This window comes from Artemia franciscana, chromosome 18, assembly GCF_032884065.1.
Source record: "Artemia franciscana chromosome 18, ASM3288406v1, whole genome shotgun sequence".
Taxonomy (NCBI): Eukaryota; Metazoa; Arthropoda; class Branchiopoda; order Anostraca; family Artemiidae; genus Artemia; species Artemia franciscana.
The window spans coordinates 1,112,362-1,126,202 of NC_088880.1; the positions used below are offsets into that span (position 1 = coordinate 1,112,362).

The window sequence follows — 13,841 nt, forward strand, 5'->3', positions numbered from 1 at the left end:
GAAAACACTTAGAGTGGAGGGATCGGGATGAAACTTGGTGGGGAAAATAAGCCTAAGTCCGAGATACACGATTGACATAACCGGAACGGATCCGCTTTCTTTGGGGTAGTCGGGGGGGGGGGGGGTAATTCTGAAAAATTAGAAAAAATGAAGCACTTTTAACTTACGAATGGGTGATCGGATCTCAATGAAATTTGATATTTAGAAGGATATCGTGTCTCAGAGCTCTTTTTTTAAGTCCCGACCGGATCTGATGACATTGGGGGGGGAGAGGGAAACCTAAAACTTGGAAAACACTTAGAGTGGAGGGATCGGGATGAAACTTGGTGGGGAAAATAAACACAAGTCTGAGATACATGATTGATATAACTGGAACGGATCCGCTCTCTTTGGGGTAGTTGGGGGGGGGGTAATTCTGAAAAAGTAAAAAAATGAGGTATTTTTAACTTACGAACGGGTGATCGGATCTCATTGAAATTTGATATTTAGAAGGATATCCTGTCTCAGAGCTCTTATTTTAAATCCCTACCGGATCTGGTGACATTGGGGGGATTTGGGAGGGGGAAATCTAAAACTTGGAAAACACTTAGAGTGGAGGGATCGGGATGAAACTTGGTGAGGAAAATAAGCACAAGTTCGAGATACATGATTGACATAACCGAAACGGATCCGCTCTCTTTGGGGTAGTTGGGGGGGGGGGGTAATTCTGAAAAAGTAAAAAAATGAGTTATTTTAACTTACGAACGGGTGATCGGATGTCAATGCAATTTGATATTTAGAAGGATATTGTGTCTCAGAGCTCTTATTTTAAATCCCGACCGGATCTGGTGACAATGGGGGGAGTTTGGAGGGGAAACCTAAAACTGTGAAAACACTTAGAGTGGAGGGATCGGGATGAAACTTGGTGGGAAAAATAAGCACAAGTCCTAGATACATGATTGACATAACCGGAACGGATCTGCTCTCTTTGGGGTAGTTAGGGGGTGGGGGTTAATTCTAAAAAATTAGAAAAAATGCGGTATTTTTAACTTACGAACGGGTGATCGGATCTCAATGAAATTTGATATTTAGAAGGATATCGTGTCTCAAAGCTCTTATATGAAATCCCGACCGGATCTGGTGACATTGGGGGGAGTTTGGGATGGGGGAATCTAAAATCACGGAAAACGCTTAGATTGGAGGGATCGGGATGAAACGTGGTGGGAAAAATAAGCAGAAGTCTTAGATACGTGACTTACGTAATTAGAATGGATCCGCTCTATTGGGGGATGGGTTAATTCTGAAAAATTAGAAAAAAATGACGTGTTTTTAACTTACGAAGGAGTGATCGGATCTTCATGAAACCTCATGTTTAGAAGGACCTCGTAACTCAGATCTCTTATATTAAATCTCAACCGGATCCAGCGTAATTGGGTGGGGGCAGTAGGGGGGGGGGACCGGAAATCTTAGAAAATACTTAAAGCGGTGAGATCAGAATGAAACCGAATGGGAAGAATAAAAACCTGTCTAAAATACGTGACTGGCATAACTGGACCGGATCTGCTCTCTTTGGTGGAGTTAGGAGGGGGGGGGTAATTTTGAAAATTGAGGTGTTTGTAACTTACGAAAGGGTGACCAGATCTTAATGAACTTTGATATTTAGAAGGATCTTGTGCTTTAAAGCTCTAATTTTTAATTCTTACCAGATCCCGTGACATTGGGGGGAGTTGGAGGGGGTCATCGGAATTCTTGGAAAACGGGAAAATTGGGGTATTTTTATCTTACGAATAGGTGATCGGATCTTAATGAAATTTGATATTTAAAAGAAATTCATGTCTCAGAGCTCTTATTTCAAATCCCGACCAGATCTTTGACATTGGGGGAGTAAAAATATTATTTATTTTTAAGTAATATCCTTTTAATCGTGTAAAGGTAAAGCTAATTAAATAGTTACTGGGGCATTTTGGGCATATTATTGTCAGCTGCCTTTCAATATCGCCTTTATTTCTATATCTTTTAAACTTTAGGCAATCAAAATAGCAAAGATTTTTTATGTGTGAAAAATTCTCCCACATACGGTGCCATTTTATAAGTGACCTCGTTTATCATTATAATCTGATGATAAAATATCAGTGAAAATGCAAAGAATTTTGAACCACGAAGATCTCTAAAAAATAAGTGACCTGACACCGAGATGGTGTCTCTGGGTTTGTTCAGTGCTGCGACAAAAACCGCAGAAGGAAGAAAAAAAAAAGAAAACGAATTTTATGCCAGCGAATAATCGCAGAGACAGAGCAGATATTTTGGCAGAGATATTTGCCAAATATTTGGCAGATATTTGACATCCTCTAATCCGTTCTTATTACAAAAGAAGTAAAATAATGTATACTGAGTAATCAGTGAGTAAAGTATACTGAAGGACACAATGATTATCATTCGTTAAATAGCTGTCTTGACTGATTCAACAAATCAAACAGCTCGTGGTAAGGAGCGACCCGGCTCAATAGTAACCAAAACTCTAAAAACGGAATATTGATACCAATATTTACATCAAAAGAATTGCATTTTAATGCTGATTTTAAATCTATAAGTTTTCAACAAATCAACAGATCAACAAATCAAACAGTTCGTGGTAACGAACTGTATATAGTAAGGAGTGACCCGGCTCAATAGTAACCAAAACTCTAAAAAACGGACTATGGATACCAATATTTACATCAAAAGAATTGTATTTTAATGCTGATTTTAAATATGTAAGTTTTCAACAAATCAACAGATCAACAAATCAAACAGTTCGTGGCAACGAACTGTATACATTAAGGAGCGACCTGGCTCAATAGTAACCAAAACTCTAAAAACGAAATATTGATACCAATATTTACATCAAAAGAATTGCATTTTAATGCTGATTTTAAATATATAAGTTTTCAACAAATCAACAGATCAAAACAGATCAACAAATTCAACAAATCAAACAGCTCGTGATAACAAACTGTATATAGTAAGGAGTGACCCGGCTCAATAGTAACCAAAACTCTAAAAACGAAATATTGATACCAATATTTACATCAAAAGAATTGTATTTTAATGCTGATTTTAAATATATAAGTCTCATCAAATTTAGTCTTACCCATCAAAAGTTACGAGCCTGAGAAAATTTGCCTTATTTTCGAAAATAGGGGGAAACACCCCTGAAAAGTAATACAATCTTAACGAAAATCACACCGTCAGATTCAGTGTATCAGAGAACCCTATTGTAGAAGTTTCATGTTCCTATCTACAAAAATGTAGAATTTGTGGTTTTTTACTGCTTTAAAAAGTAGAATTAAGAGAAAGAGTCAAACTTTAGCGTAAAGAGCGGGGAGTTAAGGAGGAAAAGCCCTTTTCATATGCGGAGTAATTTCTGTTCGTTTTAAGTTTTAATGTCGCTCCTTGCTTTCAACTTGTTTTTTTTATTAAATCACATTATAAATTCAGTTTGATCAAATTATACAGCCGATGATATGGAAAAACCATTATGGCGCTTTCACAATAAGCTGTAGAATCTGTAACACTAGCATAACTTTTAAAGTCTAGCGTTACATTATGTAAGCTTACCAGCAAATTTCATCCTTAACTCGAGTTCTGCCTAGGACTTAACATTACCCGTTATGGAAAAGTCAATATAGTGGCAGCAAAATTGAATTTCTGAATGGCAAGTAATTAGTTTTCAAGGGAAGATCACAAGGGCATATCTGGAAATCCTGTTCGAGAAGGGGTGTTTTTCCAGTGATGAGGGGGAGGGGCGTAAAAAAACTTTACAAAAGGCATCACAAATTTATTCGTATGTATTTTGTTACTTTTTTACGAGTCAGAAAAAAATTTGGCGGGAGAAGGTTCAAATTCGGTACCCCTCTCCCCTGGATACTTCCTTGGAGTGCTCTTTACTACCTTTGGAGTGTGCATTGGAGTTCTTTACAACGAAAAAACTGATATTGATTGCAAAATTCTTTGAACAACCACAATTTTGGGATTCGTTTTTGTGATTCATATCAGAAATTGTCCCAGAATTTGCTATTCTTCAAAGAATTAAAATATGCCTAATCCTCTTATAATCCTCAAAGATAATTATTGACGATAATCCTGATAGCTGTATGGATTTTTATGTTAGCCTAGTGAGAAAGAACATCTAAGTTTGAACAGTTAAACCTTATATAATTTAACCCACTTAGCACAGGAAATTGCGATTATTATGCGAAAGTGGGTTTTTGCCTTACTGGAAATCATACTGAGAAAAAAAAAGAATTGTTGACAAAACACTAGTTTAGAATTACCATAATCAAATTACCTTAACAAAGACAGACTCTTGGCATAACCATATAGGAGGCACAAAACCATGATTTAAAAAACGGCAGATATTGATACGTCCAGTACCACTACGCTCGATACCGATACACCCGATACCAGTTACAGCTTTTCCTCCAGGGACCACGGAGAGTCATATCATCACCAAAAGCAGTGTTATTGGACCTTTGAACTATGCTGAACAAAATGGCTATCTCGAAATTTTGATCTGTCGTCTGCTTTTTTTGGTCCGAGACTCTGCAACTGACCTTCTTGCAAAAGATTTAAAGTGATTACAAAAGTAGCATCAGTAACTTCATAAAAATACTTAAATTATTGTTTAAAGTTATTTTTACATAGTTTTACTTCCCAATAATTCACTCCAATTAATTCAAGTGCACGCAAATGCGTACGTATATTACGTAGTACAGAATGCCGAAGAATATGGGTAACTCATTAGAGCGGAAACTGGCGCTTGTGTCGACTAAGCAACCACCGACGCCATCTTGCGTTTCTTGGTATTTTTCAAGCTTCCTAATCATGCTTTTCTCAGAAACTGAGATTATGCACTTGTTATTGTAGTGATTTTGCCTTTTAAAAATTTTGCTTTATTATTACTCTGAAAATGTCCAACGCTTGATGGCATTGATACACGACAGGTCCCACTCTTATGGACACTGGCTAAGAGTGGGAGTCTCTCTGAGGCTCCCACGGCGTTACCGAAGTTTATAAAGTTCTTCATGAAGTTGTGCACCATAAAGTTTATCCCGTTCACACAAGAATGTCATCCTTATGACTTTACACCATTTTTTTTGCAAATATATTAATTAGGTCATATTAATTAATATTAATTAGATATATTAGATTATTATATTAATTAGATAATTACGTTAATTAGGTATTCATTAATTGGCTAATTAGTTAAGTATTGATTAATTGATTAGACGTATTAATTATGTATTAACTAATTATTAATTAATTAATTAGACATATTAATTAAAGCTCTCTCGGTGTATCGAAGTCAATAAGTTCTTCATGAAATTGCGCACCATAAAGTTTATCCCGTTCACACAAGAATTCCATCCTTATGACTTTACACCAATTTTTTTTTGCAAATATATTAGTTAGGTCATATTAATTACATATTAATTAGATAATTACCTTAATTAGGTATTCATTAATTGGCTAATTAGTTAATTATTGATTAATTGATTAGACATATTAATTAGATTTAAACTAATCATTAATTAATTAATTAGACATATTAATTAAAGCTCCCACGAAGTTATCGAAGTCAATAAGTTCTTCATGAAATTGAGCACCATAAAGTTTATCCCGTTTACACTAGAATTTCATCCTTATGACTTTACACCAATTTTTTTTGCAAATATATTAATTAGGTCATATTAGTTACATATTAATTAGATTATTACATTAATTAGATAGTTATGTTAATTAGATATTCATTATTTGGTTGATTAGTTAATTATTGATTAATTAATTAGAAATATTATTTAGATATTAACTAATTATAATTAATAAAATTAGATAAAATATTAATCAGACTTAGAGCTGAGAAAACCATCTTCTTGAGAATTTTTACTTTTAATAAGCAAGACTCAGATGAAATTATTTTTTCGTCTAACCCTTATTATTTTACCAAGGAAAATATTTAATTAAGTATATACCATTATATATTTATTTATACACGTATTTGTGTGTGGTTTATTTGAAATTTATTACAAGTCTTATGCTATTGGCTTAATATTGGCTATTGGCTTTAATATTGGCTTTGTTGAAAAAGTTAAACAAGTTTCAAGTTATTCCGACAGCAATTAAGTCGACAAAGTTATGCGAGGAAAACGGTTTATTAACTTTGTGGACAGCTTTATTTACTTTATTGACGCCGTGGGAGCCTCGCATTATAAGTTACCCACTATGCACAATTCTATATTGTACCAAATAAGAACACTTTGAAGAAAAAAAAAAACGGGCCTATGGCCAGTAGAAAAAAGAGAACAGCAATCAATGAATGTTTTGCTTGTAAACAACAAGGTGGCCTCAACGATTAAAAGGGAAACAATATAAACCCTAACAATTAAAAAAAATATATTAAAAGAGAAACAAGAAACTTCAGTTGCTTCTTTGATGTTGAGAGAATAGGTCATTGATCGTATTTTCTACTTCCATGTTTTCTTCGTGGAGTGTTTTTGAAAATATTCGTTTAATTTTCTTTATTTGTTTATTTCCTTCTTATTGTCCTTTAAAAAAAGGAATGAAGAAATGCTTATGTTTCTCTGGGAAATTGCTGTCACTGAAACGGAGAGAAAAATTACGAATAATTTGTCGTCTATTTATTTCCCTCGAAATCAAGGACAGTTAAATAAGTAAATGAAATTGCAGAACCACTAAAAAAATCAATCGAAGCAAGAATCTAGGAAAAAAAAAGAAGAAGCAAAGAAAAAACAAAACAAATAACAGCACACAAGACTTAGAACTTATCTAAGAAGGGTGTATGAGATAAGGAAATAAATGAAAGGGTTATGGATAGAGACAAATATTTAAACATTTTTTTTCCGGGAAAAGGAAGGGGATGAAGAAAAAATGATTCGATAATTTTGACTAAGAAACTTGGTAAAAATTTGGACCCCCCCAGCCCTTGGGTATGTATATGGATAGAATTGCGGATGCCTAGTACTGTATTACTTATACAAATTAGAAAACACGGTAAAAACTCACAGTATTTAAATAACAAATGTAAATAAATGAAAAGTCACAAGTATTAAAATCTCAAAAAAGAAGGGAAATATACCATGGGGGGCACTGCATTAAATAAAGGACCTAACATATCACATTGAGGACAAGAAGACATGGATTACGACTTTACGTTTTCCAGGCATTCAAGTGAAGATGATCTTGGCCTTCGTGTTAGCATTTGTTTCGCCGCCCCAAGAAATGTGCCACCACAGTTTGCCACTTTACCCGGAACAACCGTTATGGGTAGAGAGAAGAGACAACCGGTCGTGGATTCACTTTTTGTCATTGTCTCTAATGGCATTTTGATGGAGTATTGTCTGGAACCTAAAGCATCTGCAAGTAAATATACATTTATTTTTATGGTAATTATGGTGATAATAGGATAAAAATATAGCAATAATATAGTAATTATTTTATGGTAATTACGAAATACATTTTGTAAGGTTTCAAGTACCGTTCTATAGTGGTCTAATCTTTACTAGGTTAAAACTACTACTGCAACCACTAACCTCAGAATTGACCGTCGTATAGCCCTATACCTATACCTAATATAGCCTAATAGCCCTATACCTAAAGTATCTGCAAGTAAATATGCATTTATTGTTATGGTAATATTCCAGTTGTGTGGTATAAAAACAGTATATCAGATCAAGAGAATTATCTGCAGAGAACGGTTTAACCTAACATTTGTTGGAGAGTTACATTCTAATTGGGAGACTCCACAAGCGGAAACTTGTTGATAAAATAAAAGTAGTACCTAATTCCTAATTTCTAATTAATAATTCCTAATTTAATACTCTTTTTCAATATCATATTCACGTTTTTTACAGTGTACCTCCTGGTTGTCTGATATATACTTATATACTATACTAGCCATAATTATATACTTCTGCGTCTTTTTGAATCTTGCGATAGATTATCCTTTTTATTAAAACGGTTTGCTATTACTACTATTACTAACAACTCACCAAACTACCAAACCACTTGATGCCAACACAGCTACCCACGCTCCTCCATCCTAGTCTATTCAAAGCCCCCCCCTTACACCCTCCCAAGAAGTTCTTATTTCGCTTAAATATTTCCTTACGACATCTTTCCACCTAATTCGATGGCAACCTACTTTTTTTTCGGCCTAGACGGCTGGTTGACAAGGATAATCTTTGGTAATATGTAACCCTTCATCCTCAAACCGTGCCCTAGCCATCTCAACCTTTCTCTCAGTATAGCCGTATAAAGTGGGATTGAAGCGCTTGTTCCATACAGCTTACTATTTGAAGCCCTTGTTGTGTACGAAGTTGATGTATCTCTTATGGTTGCGTAGATTCGTGGTTCAACTTTACAGAAAATCTGCTATAGAGGTTTACAGTCTTGGAACTAAGAAGTATGGTTGGTCAGGTAACCCTAGTCTTGTTGATTCTTGTACTAAATTGAAATTCTGGTTTCATGTCTAGAAGGAGTGTGGTATGCCACAACAAGGCTTTGTAAATGAACTTCGTTTGAAAACAAAGTGACGTTTTGCGAAAGTGCTTATGTGACAACAAGCTAAATCAGTAGTTGAACTATCAAGTAAGGCCACAAGTAATCCTAATTTCGTATGGAAAGTGCTCAAAAGAGATAATTCAAAAGCCTATAATAATACCAAAATTGTGGTGACCAGTGGTATGGTTACTTTAAAATGGAGTTTTCTGAGCGTGATCCATCATTGTCAAATCAATATGAAAGGGAGCTAGATGATTGCTTCGACCGATCAATTGATGAGATCAGTGTTATTGTTACTTGATCTGCGGTTACTGAGTGCATTTCTAAGCCAAAAAAGAAAACTTCTCGTAATGGTGATGGTCTCTGTGCAAAGCATCTAAGATATGGGTCCCCTCTCCTGATTGAGCATCTGACCTTACTCTTTCAGATGATATTCCGTTATGTTATAGTTCCTGATTTGTTCAGTACTGGAGTAATGACCCTGGTATTAAAAGGGGGAAAGCCTTCGGACCGATGTTCTTCTTTTATGCCAATTACGGTGTAACATATTTTTGGCAAATTTTTTGAGTTACTAATTATTGACGAGATATCTGATAAGTTTTACACACTGGATAACCAATTCGGCTTCAAGAAAGGAGCAGGCTACGACCATGCTCACCATTTGATTACTAATTTACTTCTTCATGCTCATGAAAATAATGAGGTATTATATTTTGCTGAGTTAGACGTATCTAGAGCTTTCGACACGAATGCACATCCGCAGATCTGATTGACTGCTTGGAGTTATATTTGTGTAATTGATACCTGATATACATAAAAAAGCTAAATTCCTGAGTTAAGGTGACCATCTCACCTGGTACGGTGGAACTTACTCCTTCAATTCCAGTATAAAAGAGTATTAGGCAGGGCGCTGTTACTTCTCTGCCCCTGTTTAATAATAAACTCTTTGTGACACAACAGAGCGTTCTGACCACATGTATATTTAAAGGTTGATGTTTTGCTAGCTAACTATGCAGATGATATCCTTTATATTAGTAGAGCGGCCTTTGGAATTGCCGAAAATTTTCGGATTCTCGATAGGGAGTATAAACGTATTGATCTTCGATTTAATCAGAGTAAGACCGAGTTCTGGTGATCAGTCACCACTCAGTTAGCCTGAAATATGTTCAGTTAGGTGAACATGTTATTAAAGCACAAGATACACTGACGTATCTTCGTGTACCGATAGGGTCAAATCTTCTCGCCACGTGTCAACTTCTGAAAGATTTATTTGCCAAAAAATCTAGAAATGTGTAGGGTTTACCATTAAAGTTTAAATTTAACCGCCGTATCTTAGCTAGCATTTATAATGCATTTGTTGTTCTGCATCTGCTCATCCTTGCACCATTTTGGTCTCTCTTTTCGGCTTCAGATATTACGGATATACGGAAGTGTTTCTATAAGTATGCGAAAATATTTGCTACGGCTGCCGCTCTGGACTAACAACAGCTCCCTATCGCCGCGGTACGGAATTGATTGTCCAGTGTCCGCGGTGCAGAAAAGAAATGAGTCCGCGGTGCAGAAATGAGAGGTATCGGAGGCAGTTTATTGGTGAAAACATGTTTGAAATTTTCCATCGTTGATCATGCTTTTGCTCTTACATATGACTGCCCATATTTGTATTTTTTTTTTCTTGTCAGTTCTTCTTTTTTTTTGGTTTGATTTTGATTTAATTTGTCCGAATTTATTTGTTTCTTTTCCTTTTCTTTCTTTATTACTCCACCGGTGTTGCATTTTACATTGATGATGGGCAATAAATTTATAATAATAATTATACTAGCATTTGTCGGCAAGTTTTAGCTCAAATTAAAAGATAGACTATTTTTAAAAACCTCGTGACTAAAAAAGTCTCATTTTTTTTAACTGGCTTAAATTGTGACTTCCTTGACTCTCGAGTCATTTTTATATTTTCTATTTCATTTGGCCTATCTTACAGCGTTTGTAGTTTCAGTACAGAATAACAGATGGACTATTTTTCAAAACCTCGTGACTTAAAAAGTTATAGTTTTTAACTGGCTTAAAATTTGTGTTAACTGGCTCGATAGCTTTGTGTCTTTTCTATTTCATTTTGATTTTTCTTGGAACATCTGTAGGCAAGTTTTAGTACAAATTAATTGTTGGACCATTTTTTAAAACCTCGCGACTCAAAAGTCTAATTTTATTTAACTGGCTAAAAATGTGACTCCCTTGGTATCATAAGGTATTCTGGAACAAAAAGAAAATTATTGAGGAATTGAAGAATGTAAATCCTTTTAATTTTGATTCTGTGTTTTCTATTTTATTTTGGTCTATTTCACACCATTTTCGGCAAAATTCAGCCCACATTAACAGATAGACTAATTATTTTTAAACATCGTGACCATGTTAACTTGCTATTTACAAATAAAACCAAACGAAAAATAATAAATATAATATTTAAATAATAATAATATAATATTTCAAATAAAACAATGGAAGATAAAAAAATAAAAATTTTCACTAAAACAATAAAAGTCCTAATATTTCGGTTTTCAATAGTCTTTATCAACGGAAAAAAAATCAAACTGGATTAAACGAAACATAGAAAGCAAAAGAAAAAACAAATCGCTTATAATAATAATAATAATTTATTTATCACCCACTTCACAAAACAGAGGTTAAGTGGAGTAAAATACAAAAGAAAAACAGCAAAAGTAATACAAAAGAAACAAATTTAATGACATACAGAAAAAAGACGGATAAGGCGATGAAAACATCCTAGCCTATAAAGCGCTTCACTATCTAGCTTCGCAGATAATTTTTAGAAAGCACCACTAATATCTGTCGCACAATACTTTTTAACCAGTTTTTTATTCCGGTAAGAACGAGGTAGATATAAAAGAAATATGCAGTACCGGTAATAATTTATGCGAATACGTTTTAGATCACAAGTCAACAGAAGTGGCCTAATACCAGAACAGAAGAGCACAGAATGATCACAAAAATTTGAGTAAAGCCGAGTTAGCGCTCTTCTCCTATAGTGTCCATGATTTGCAACAATCTTAGAGTAACCGAGCCTCAGCTTATCACTAATATCTTTGACAGCACGAGATCAGAGAGCATTCATAGAATCGCATACTGTTATACCAAGCCAACGAAACGATTTAACACGAGGAATACTAAAACCATCGCAGTATAGTGATTCTGAACTATTATTACCGTTGAAAACAAGAAACTCGCACTTGTCAATATTTAGGTACAGGCCGATATCGCGGAAAGCAGAAGTAACTGACTTTACTGAACGGGCAAGACCAGACTCAGTTTGACTAATCAGAAGAAGGTCATCCGCATAAGCCAGATATGAGATATCAGATGGTCCTAGTAGGCACGTAGTCGATATTTTTGATAAAACATTTTCAATACAAGCATTAAAAATATACGGCGAAAGAACTCCCCCTAGTCTTACACCGCAACGAACAGGGATGTGACCAAAATAAGAATTATCTAATGACTTAAGGCGAAGGTAAGAATGGGAGTACCAAAAACGAAGCACGTGAACCGACGGATTTACTCCACTCTGGCATAATGCTGTCCATGCTTGAGTATGACAAATACTGTCAAATGCTTTACAAGTCTAGGGTTGCGAAATGAAGTACGCGACAAGTGCGATGCGCATCTTTTAATAAAGAAGTCAAAACACGGTGAGCATGCTGACAGCCTAGCCCAGATCTAAAACCAAATTGATTATCATCATTTAGAGCAAGCTTAGTGATATAAGGTAGTAGGAGGTGTTCAAAAAGCTTGCTAAGAGTACAAGCTACCGTTATGGGCCTATAAAAACTACAAGAAACCGGATCTTTTCCTTTTTTTAGAAGTGACATAACGCTACCGCATAAGAACGAGTCGGGCACACACGAACTACTCAAACACATTTGTAAAAACAGTTGGAGATGAGATACCAGTTCAAAAGAATTCGGAACAAGATTCAAAACACTAATCCCATCAATATCCAAAGATTTCGATTTTAAACCCTTAATACCTTTAATAATAGCCCACTTTTCAACTGGAACCACATGTCTCTGATATAAACGTGACGGCAAATTTTTTTCAAGCAAACACGAGAAACGCTTGTGCACTGCATAATTTACTTTCGAAAATATTTTTGAATAATGTTCGATCCAAGATGGACGAGATATAATATCACTAGAACTTGCATCCGGAAACTTGGCAGAATTTATCACTTTTCGCCACTCACTATTACTTTTCGGAAAAGTTTCACCGGAGTAACGAACGGCACGAAGATGGCGTTTATATTCGAGTTTCGTCTTTTGTTTTAGATCAAACCCAGTACCCCGACTAGGTCGACCTCAGGCAGACCAGATTCTTAACCAGAATTTGGCCTTATTCTTGACTTTTTTCAGCAAAGGATCACACTTCCAAATTGGTTTTTGGGTATTCCGCCTGACACGGATCAGCGGGATGGCTACATCTTCAGCTTGCTTTACACATAAGATAATGTCACGATAAAAGCGATTCAAATCAGCACGAGCATTGTCAATAATAGGGTATGCATTTGTGCAAAGAAGATGGAAAGGGACACGTACGGTGGACAGTAGAGTTCCAAGTGTAGCAAGGTAAAGAGGCATGTTCGCACTAGACCAATCACGTTTTTCAAACCACTTATGCGACATTGAGGGTTGGTTCGAGTATGTGTCAGAAGTAACCATAATATCAAAATACAGAGGTAAATGATCATAATCTCTCTCATCTTCATCAACATGCACTGCTGAAGTTTGTAATGAATGATGGCTAATTTTATTACATAATTTTATTACAGAGGTCTAAATTTGAAACAGAACCCACTACAGTGGATATATGTAAAAGTGAGGTCTTACGTTGGGACCTTAAATACTGAGGGTAGACACTGAAAAAGCGCTTCCTTTCGTGTCGAGGAAACGGTGATGTCACAGTCTAAGTCGCCTATAAGCACCCACTTGTATCCCAGACGCTCAATACCAGATATGAGAGAAAAGGAAGTGTTATCCTTTTCTTTAAATGTTTTTTTTTTTAATTTGATTTAGTTTGTTTTTCGTTGATAAGGGCTTCTGGAAGTGAAGCCGAAATATTCAGACGTTTGCTATTATTGGTGGAAAAAGACGTCTTGTTATTTTCCACTATATCATGATAAATATTATACTCGTGTCTTCTGTATTTTCATTTCGTTTTATTTGTGCTCCAGAAATTACATTTCCTTGTCAGCCTCGGTTTGTCATTCAATGTATATAATTAGTTACCTTAATTACACA

The 13,841-nt window shown here is 35.2% G+C and overlaps 1 protein-coding gene across 3 annotated transcripts in view; it reads left to right on the top strand.

Moving 5' to 3' along the window:
• The window catches only part of LOC136038477 (BCAS3 microtubule associated cell migration factor-like), a 115,600-nt gene that overhangs the window by 24,933 nt on the left and 76,826 nt on the right, over positions 1–13,841 (top strand). For all 3 annotated transcript variants that reach the window (XM_065721548.1, XM_065721547.1, XM_065721549.1), the window contains exon 5: positions 7,199–7,398. In XM_065721548.1, the coding sequence (XP_065577620.1) occupies positions 7,199–7,398 (200 nt within the window). The remainder of the gene's footprint in view (positions 1–7,198; positions 7,399–13,841) is intronic.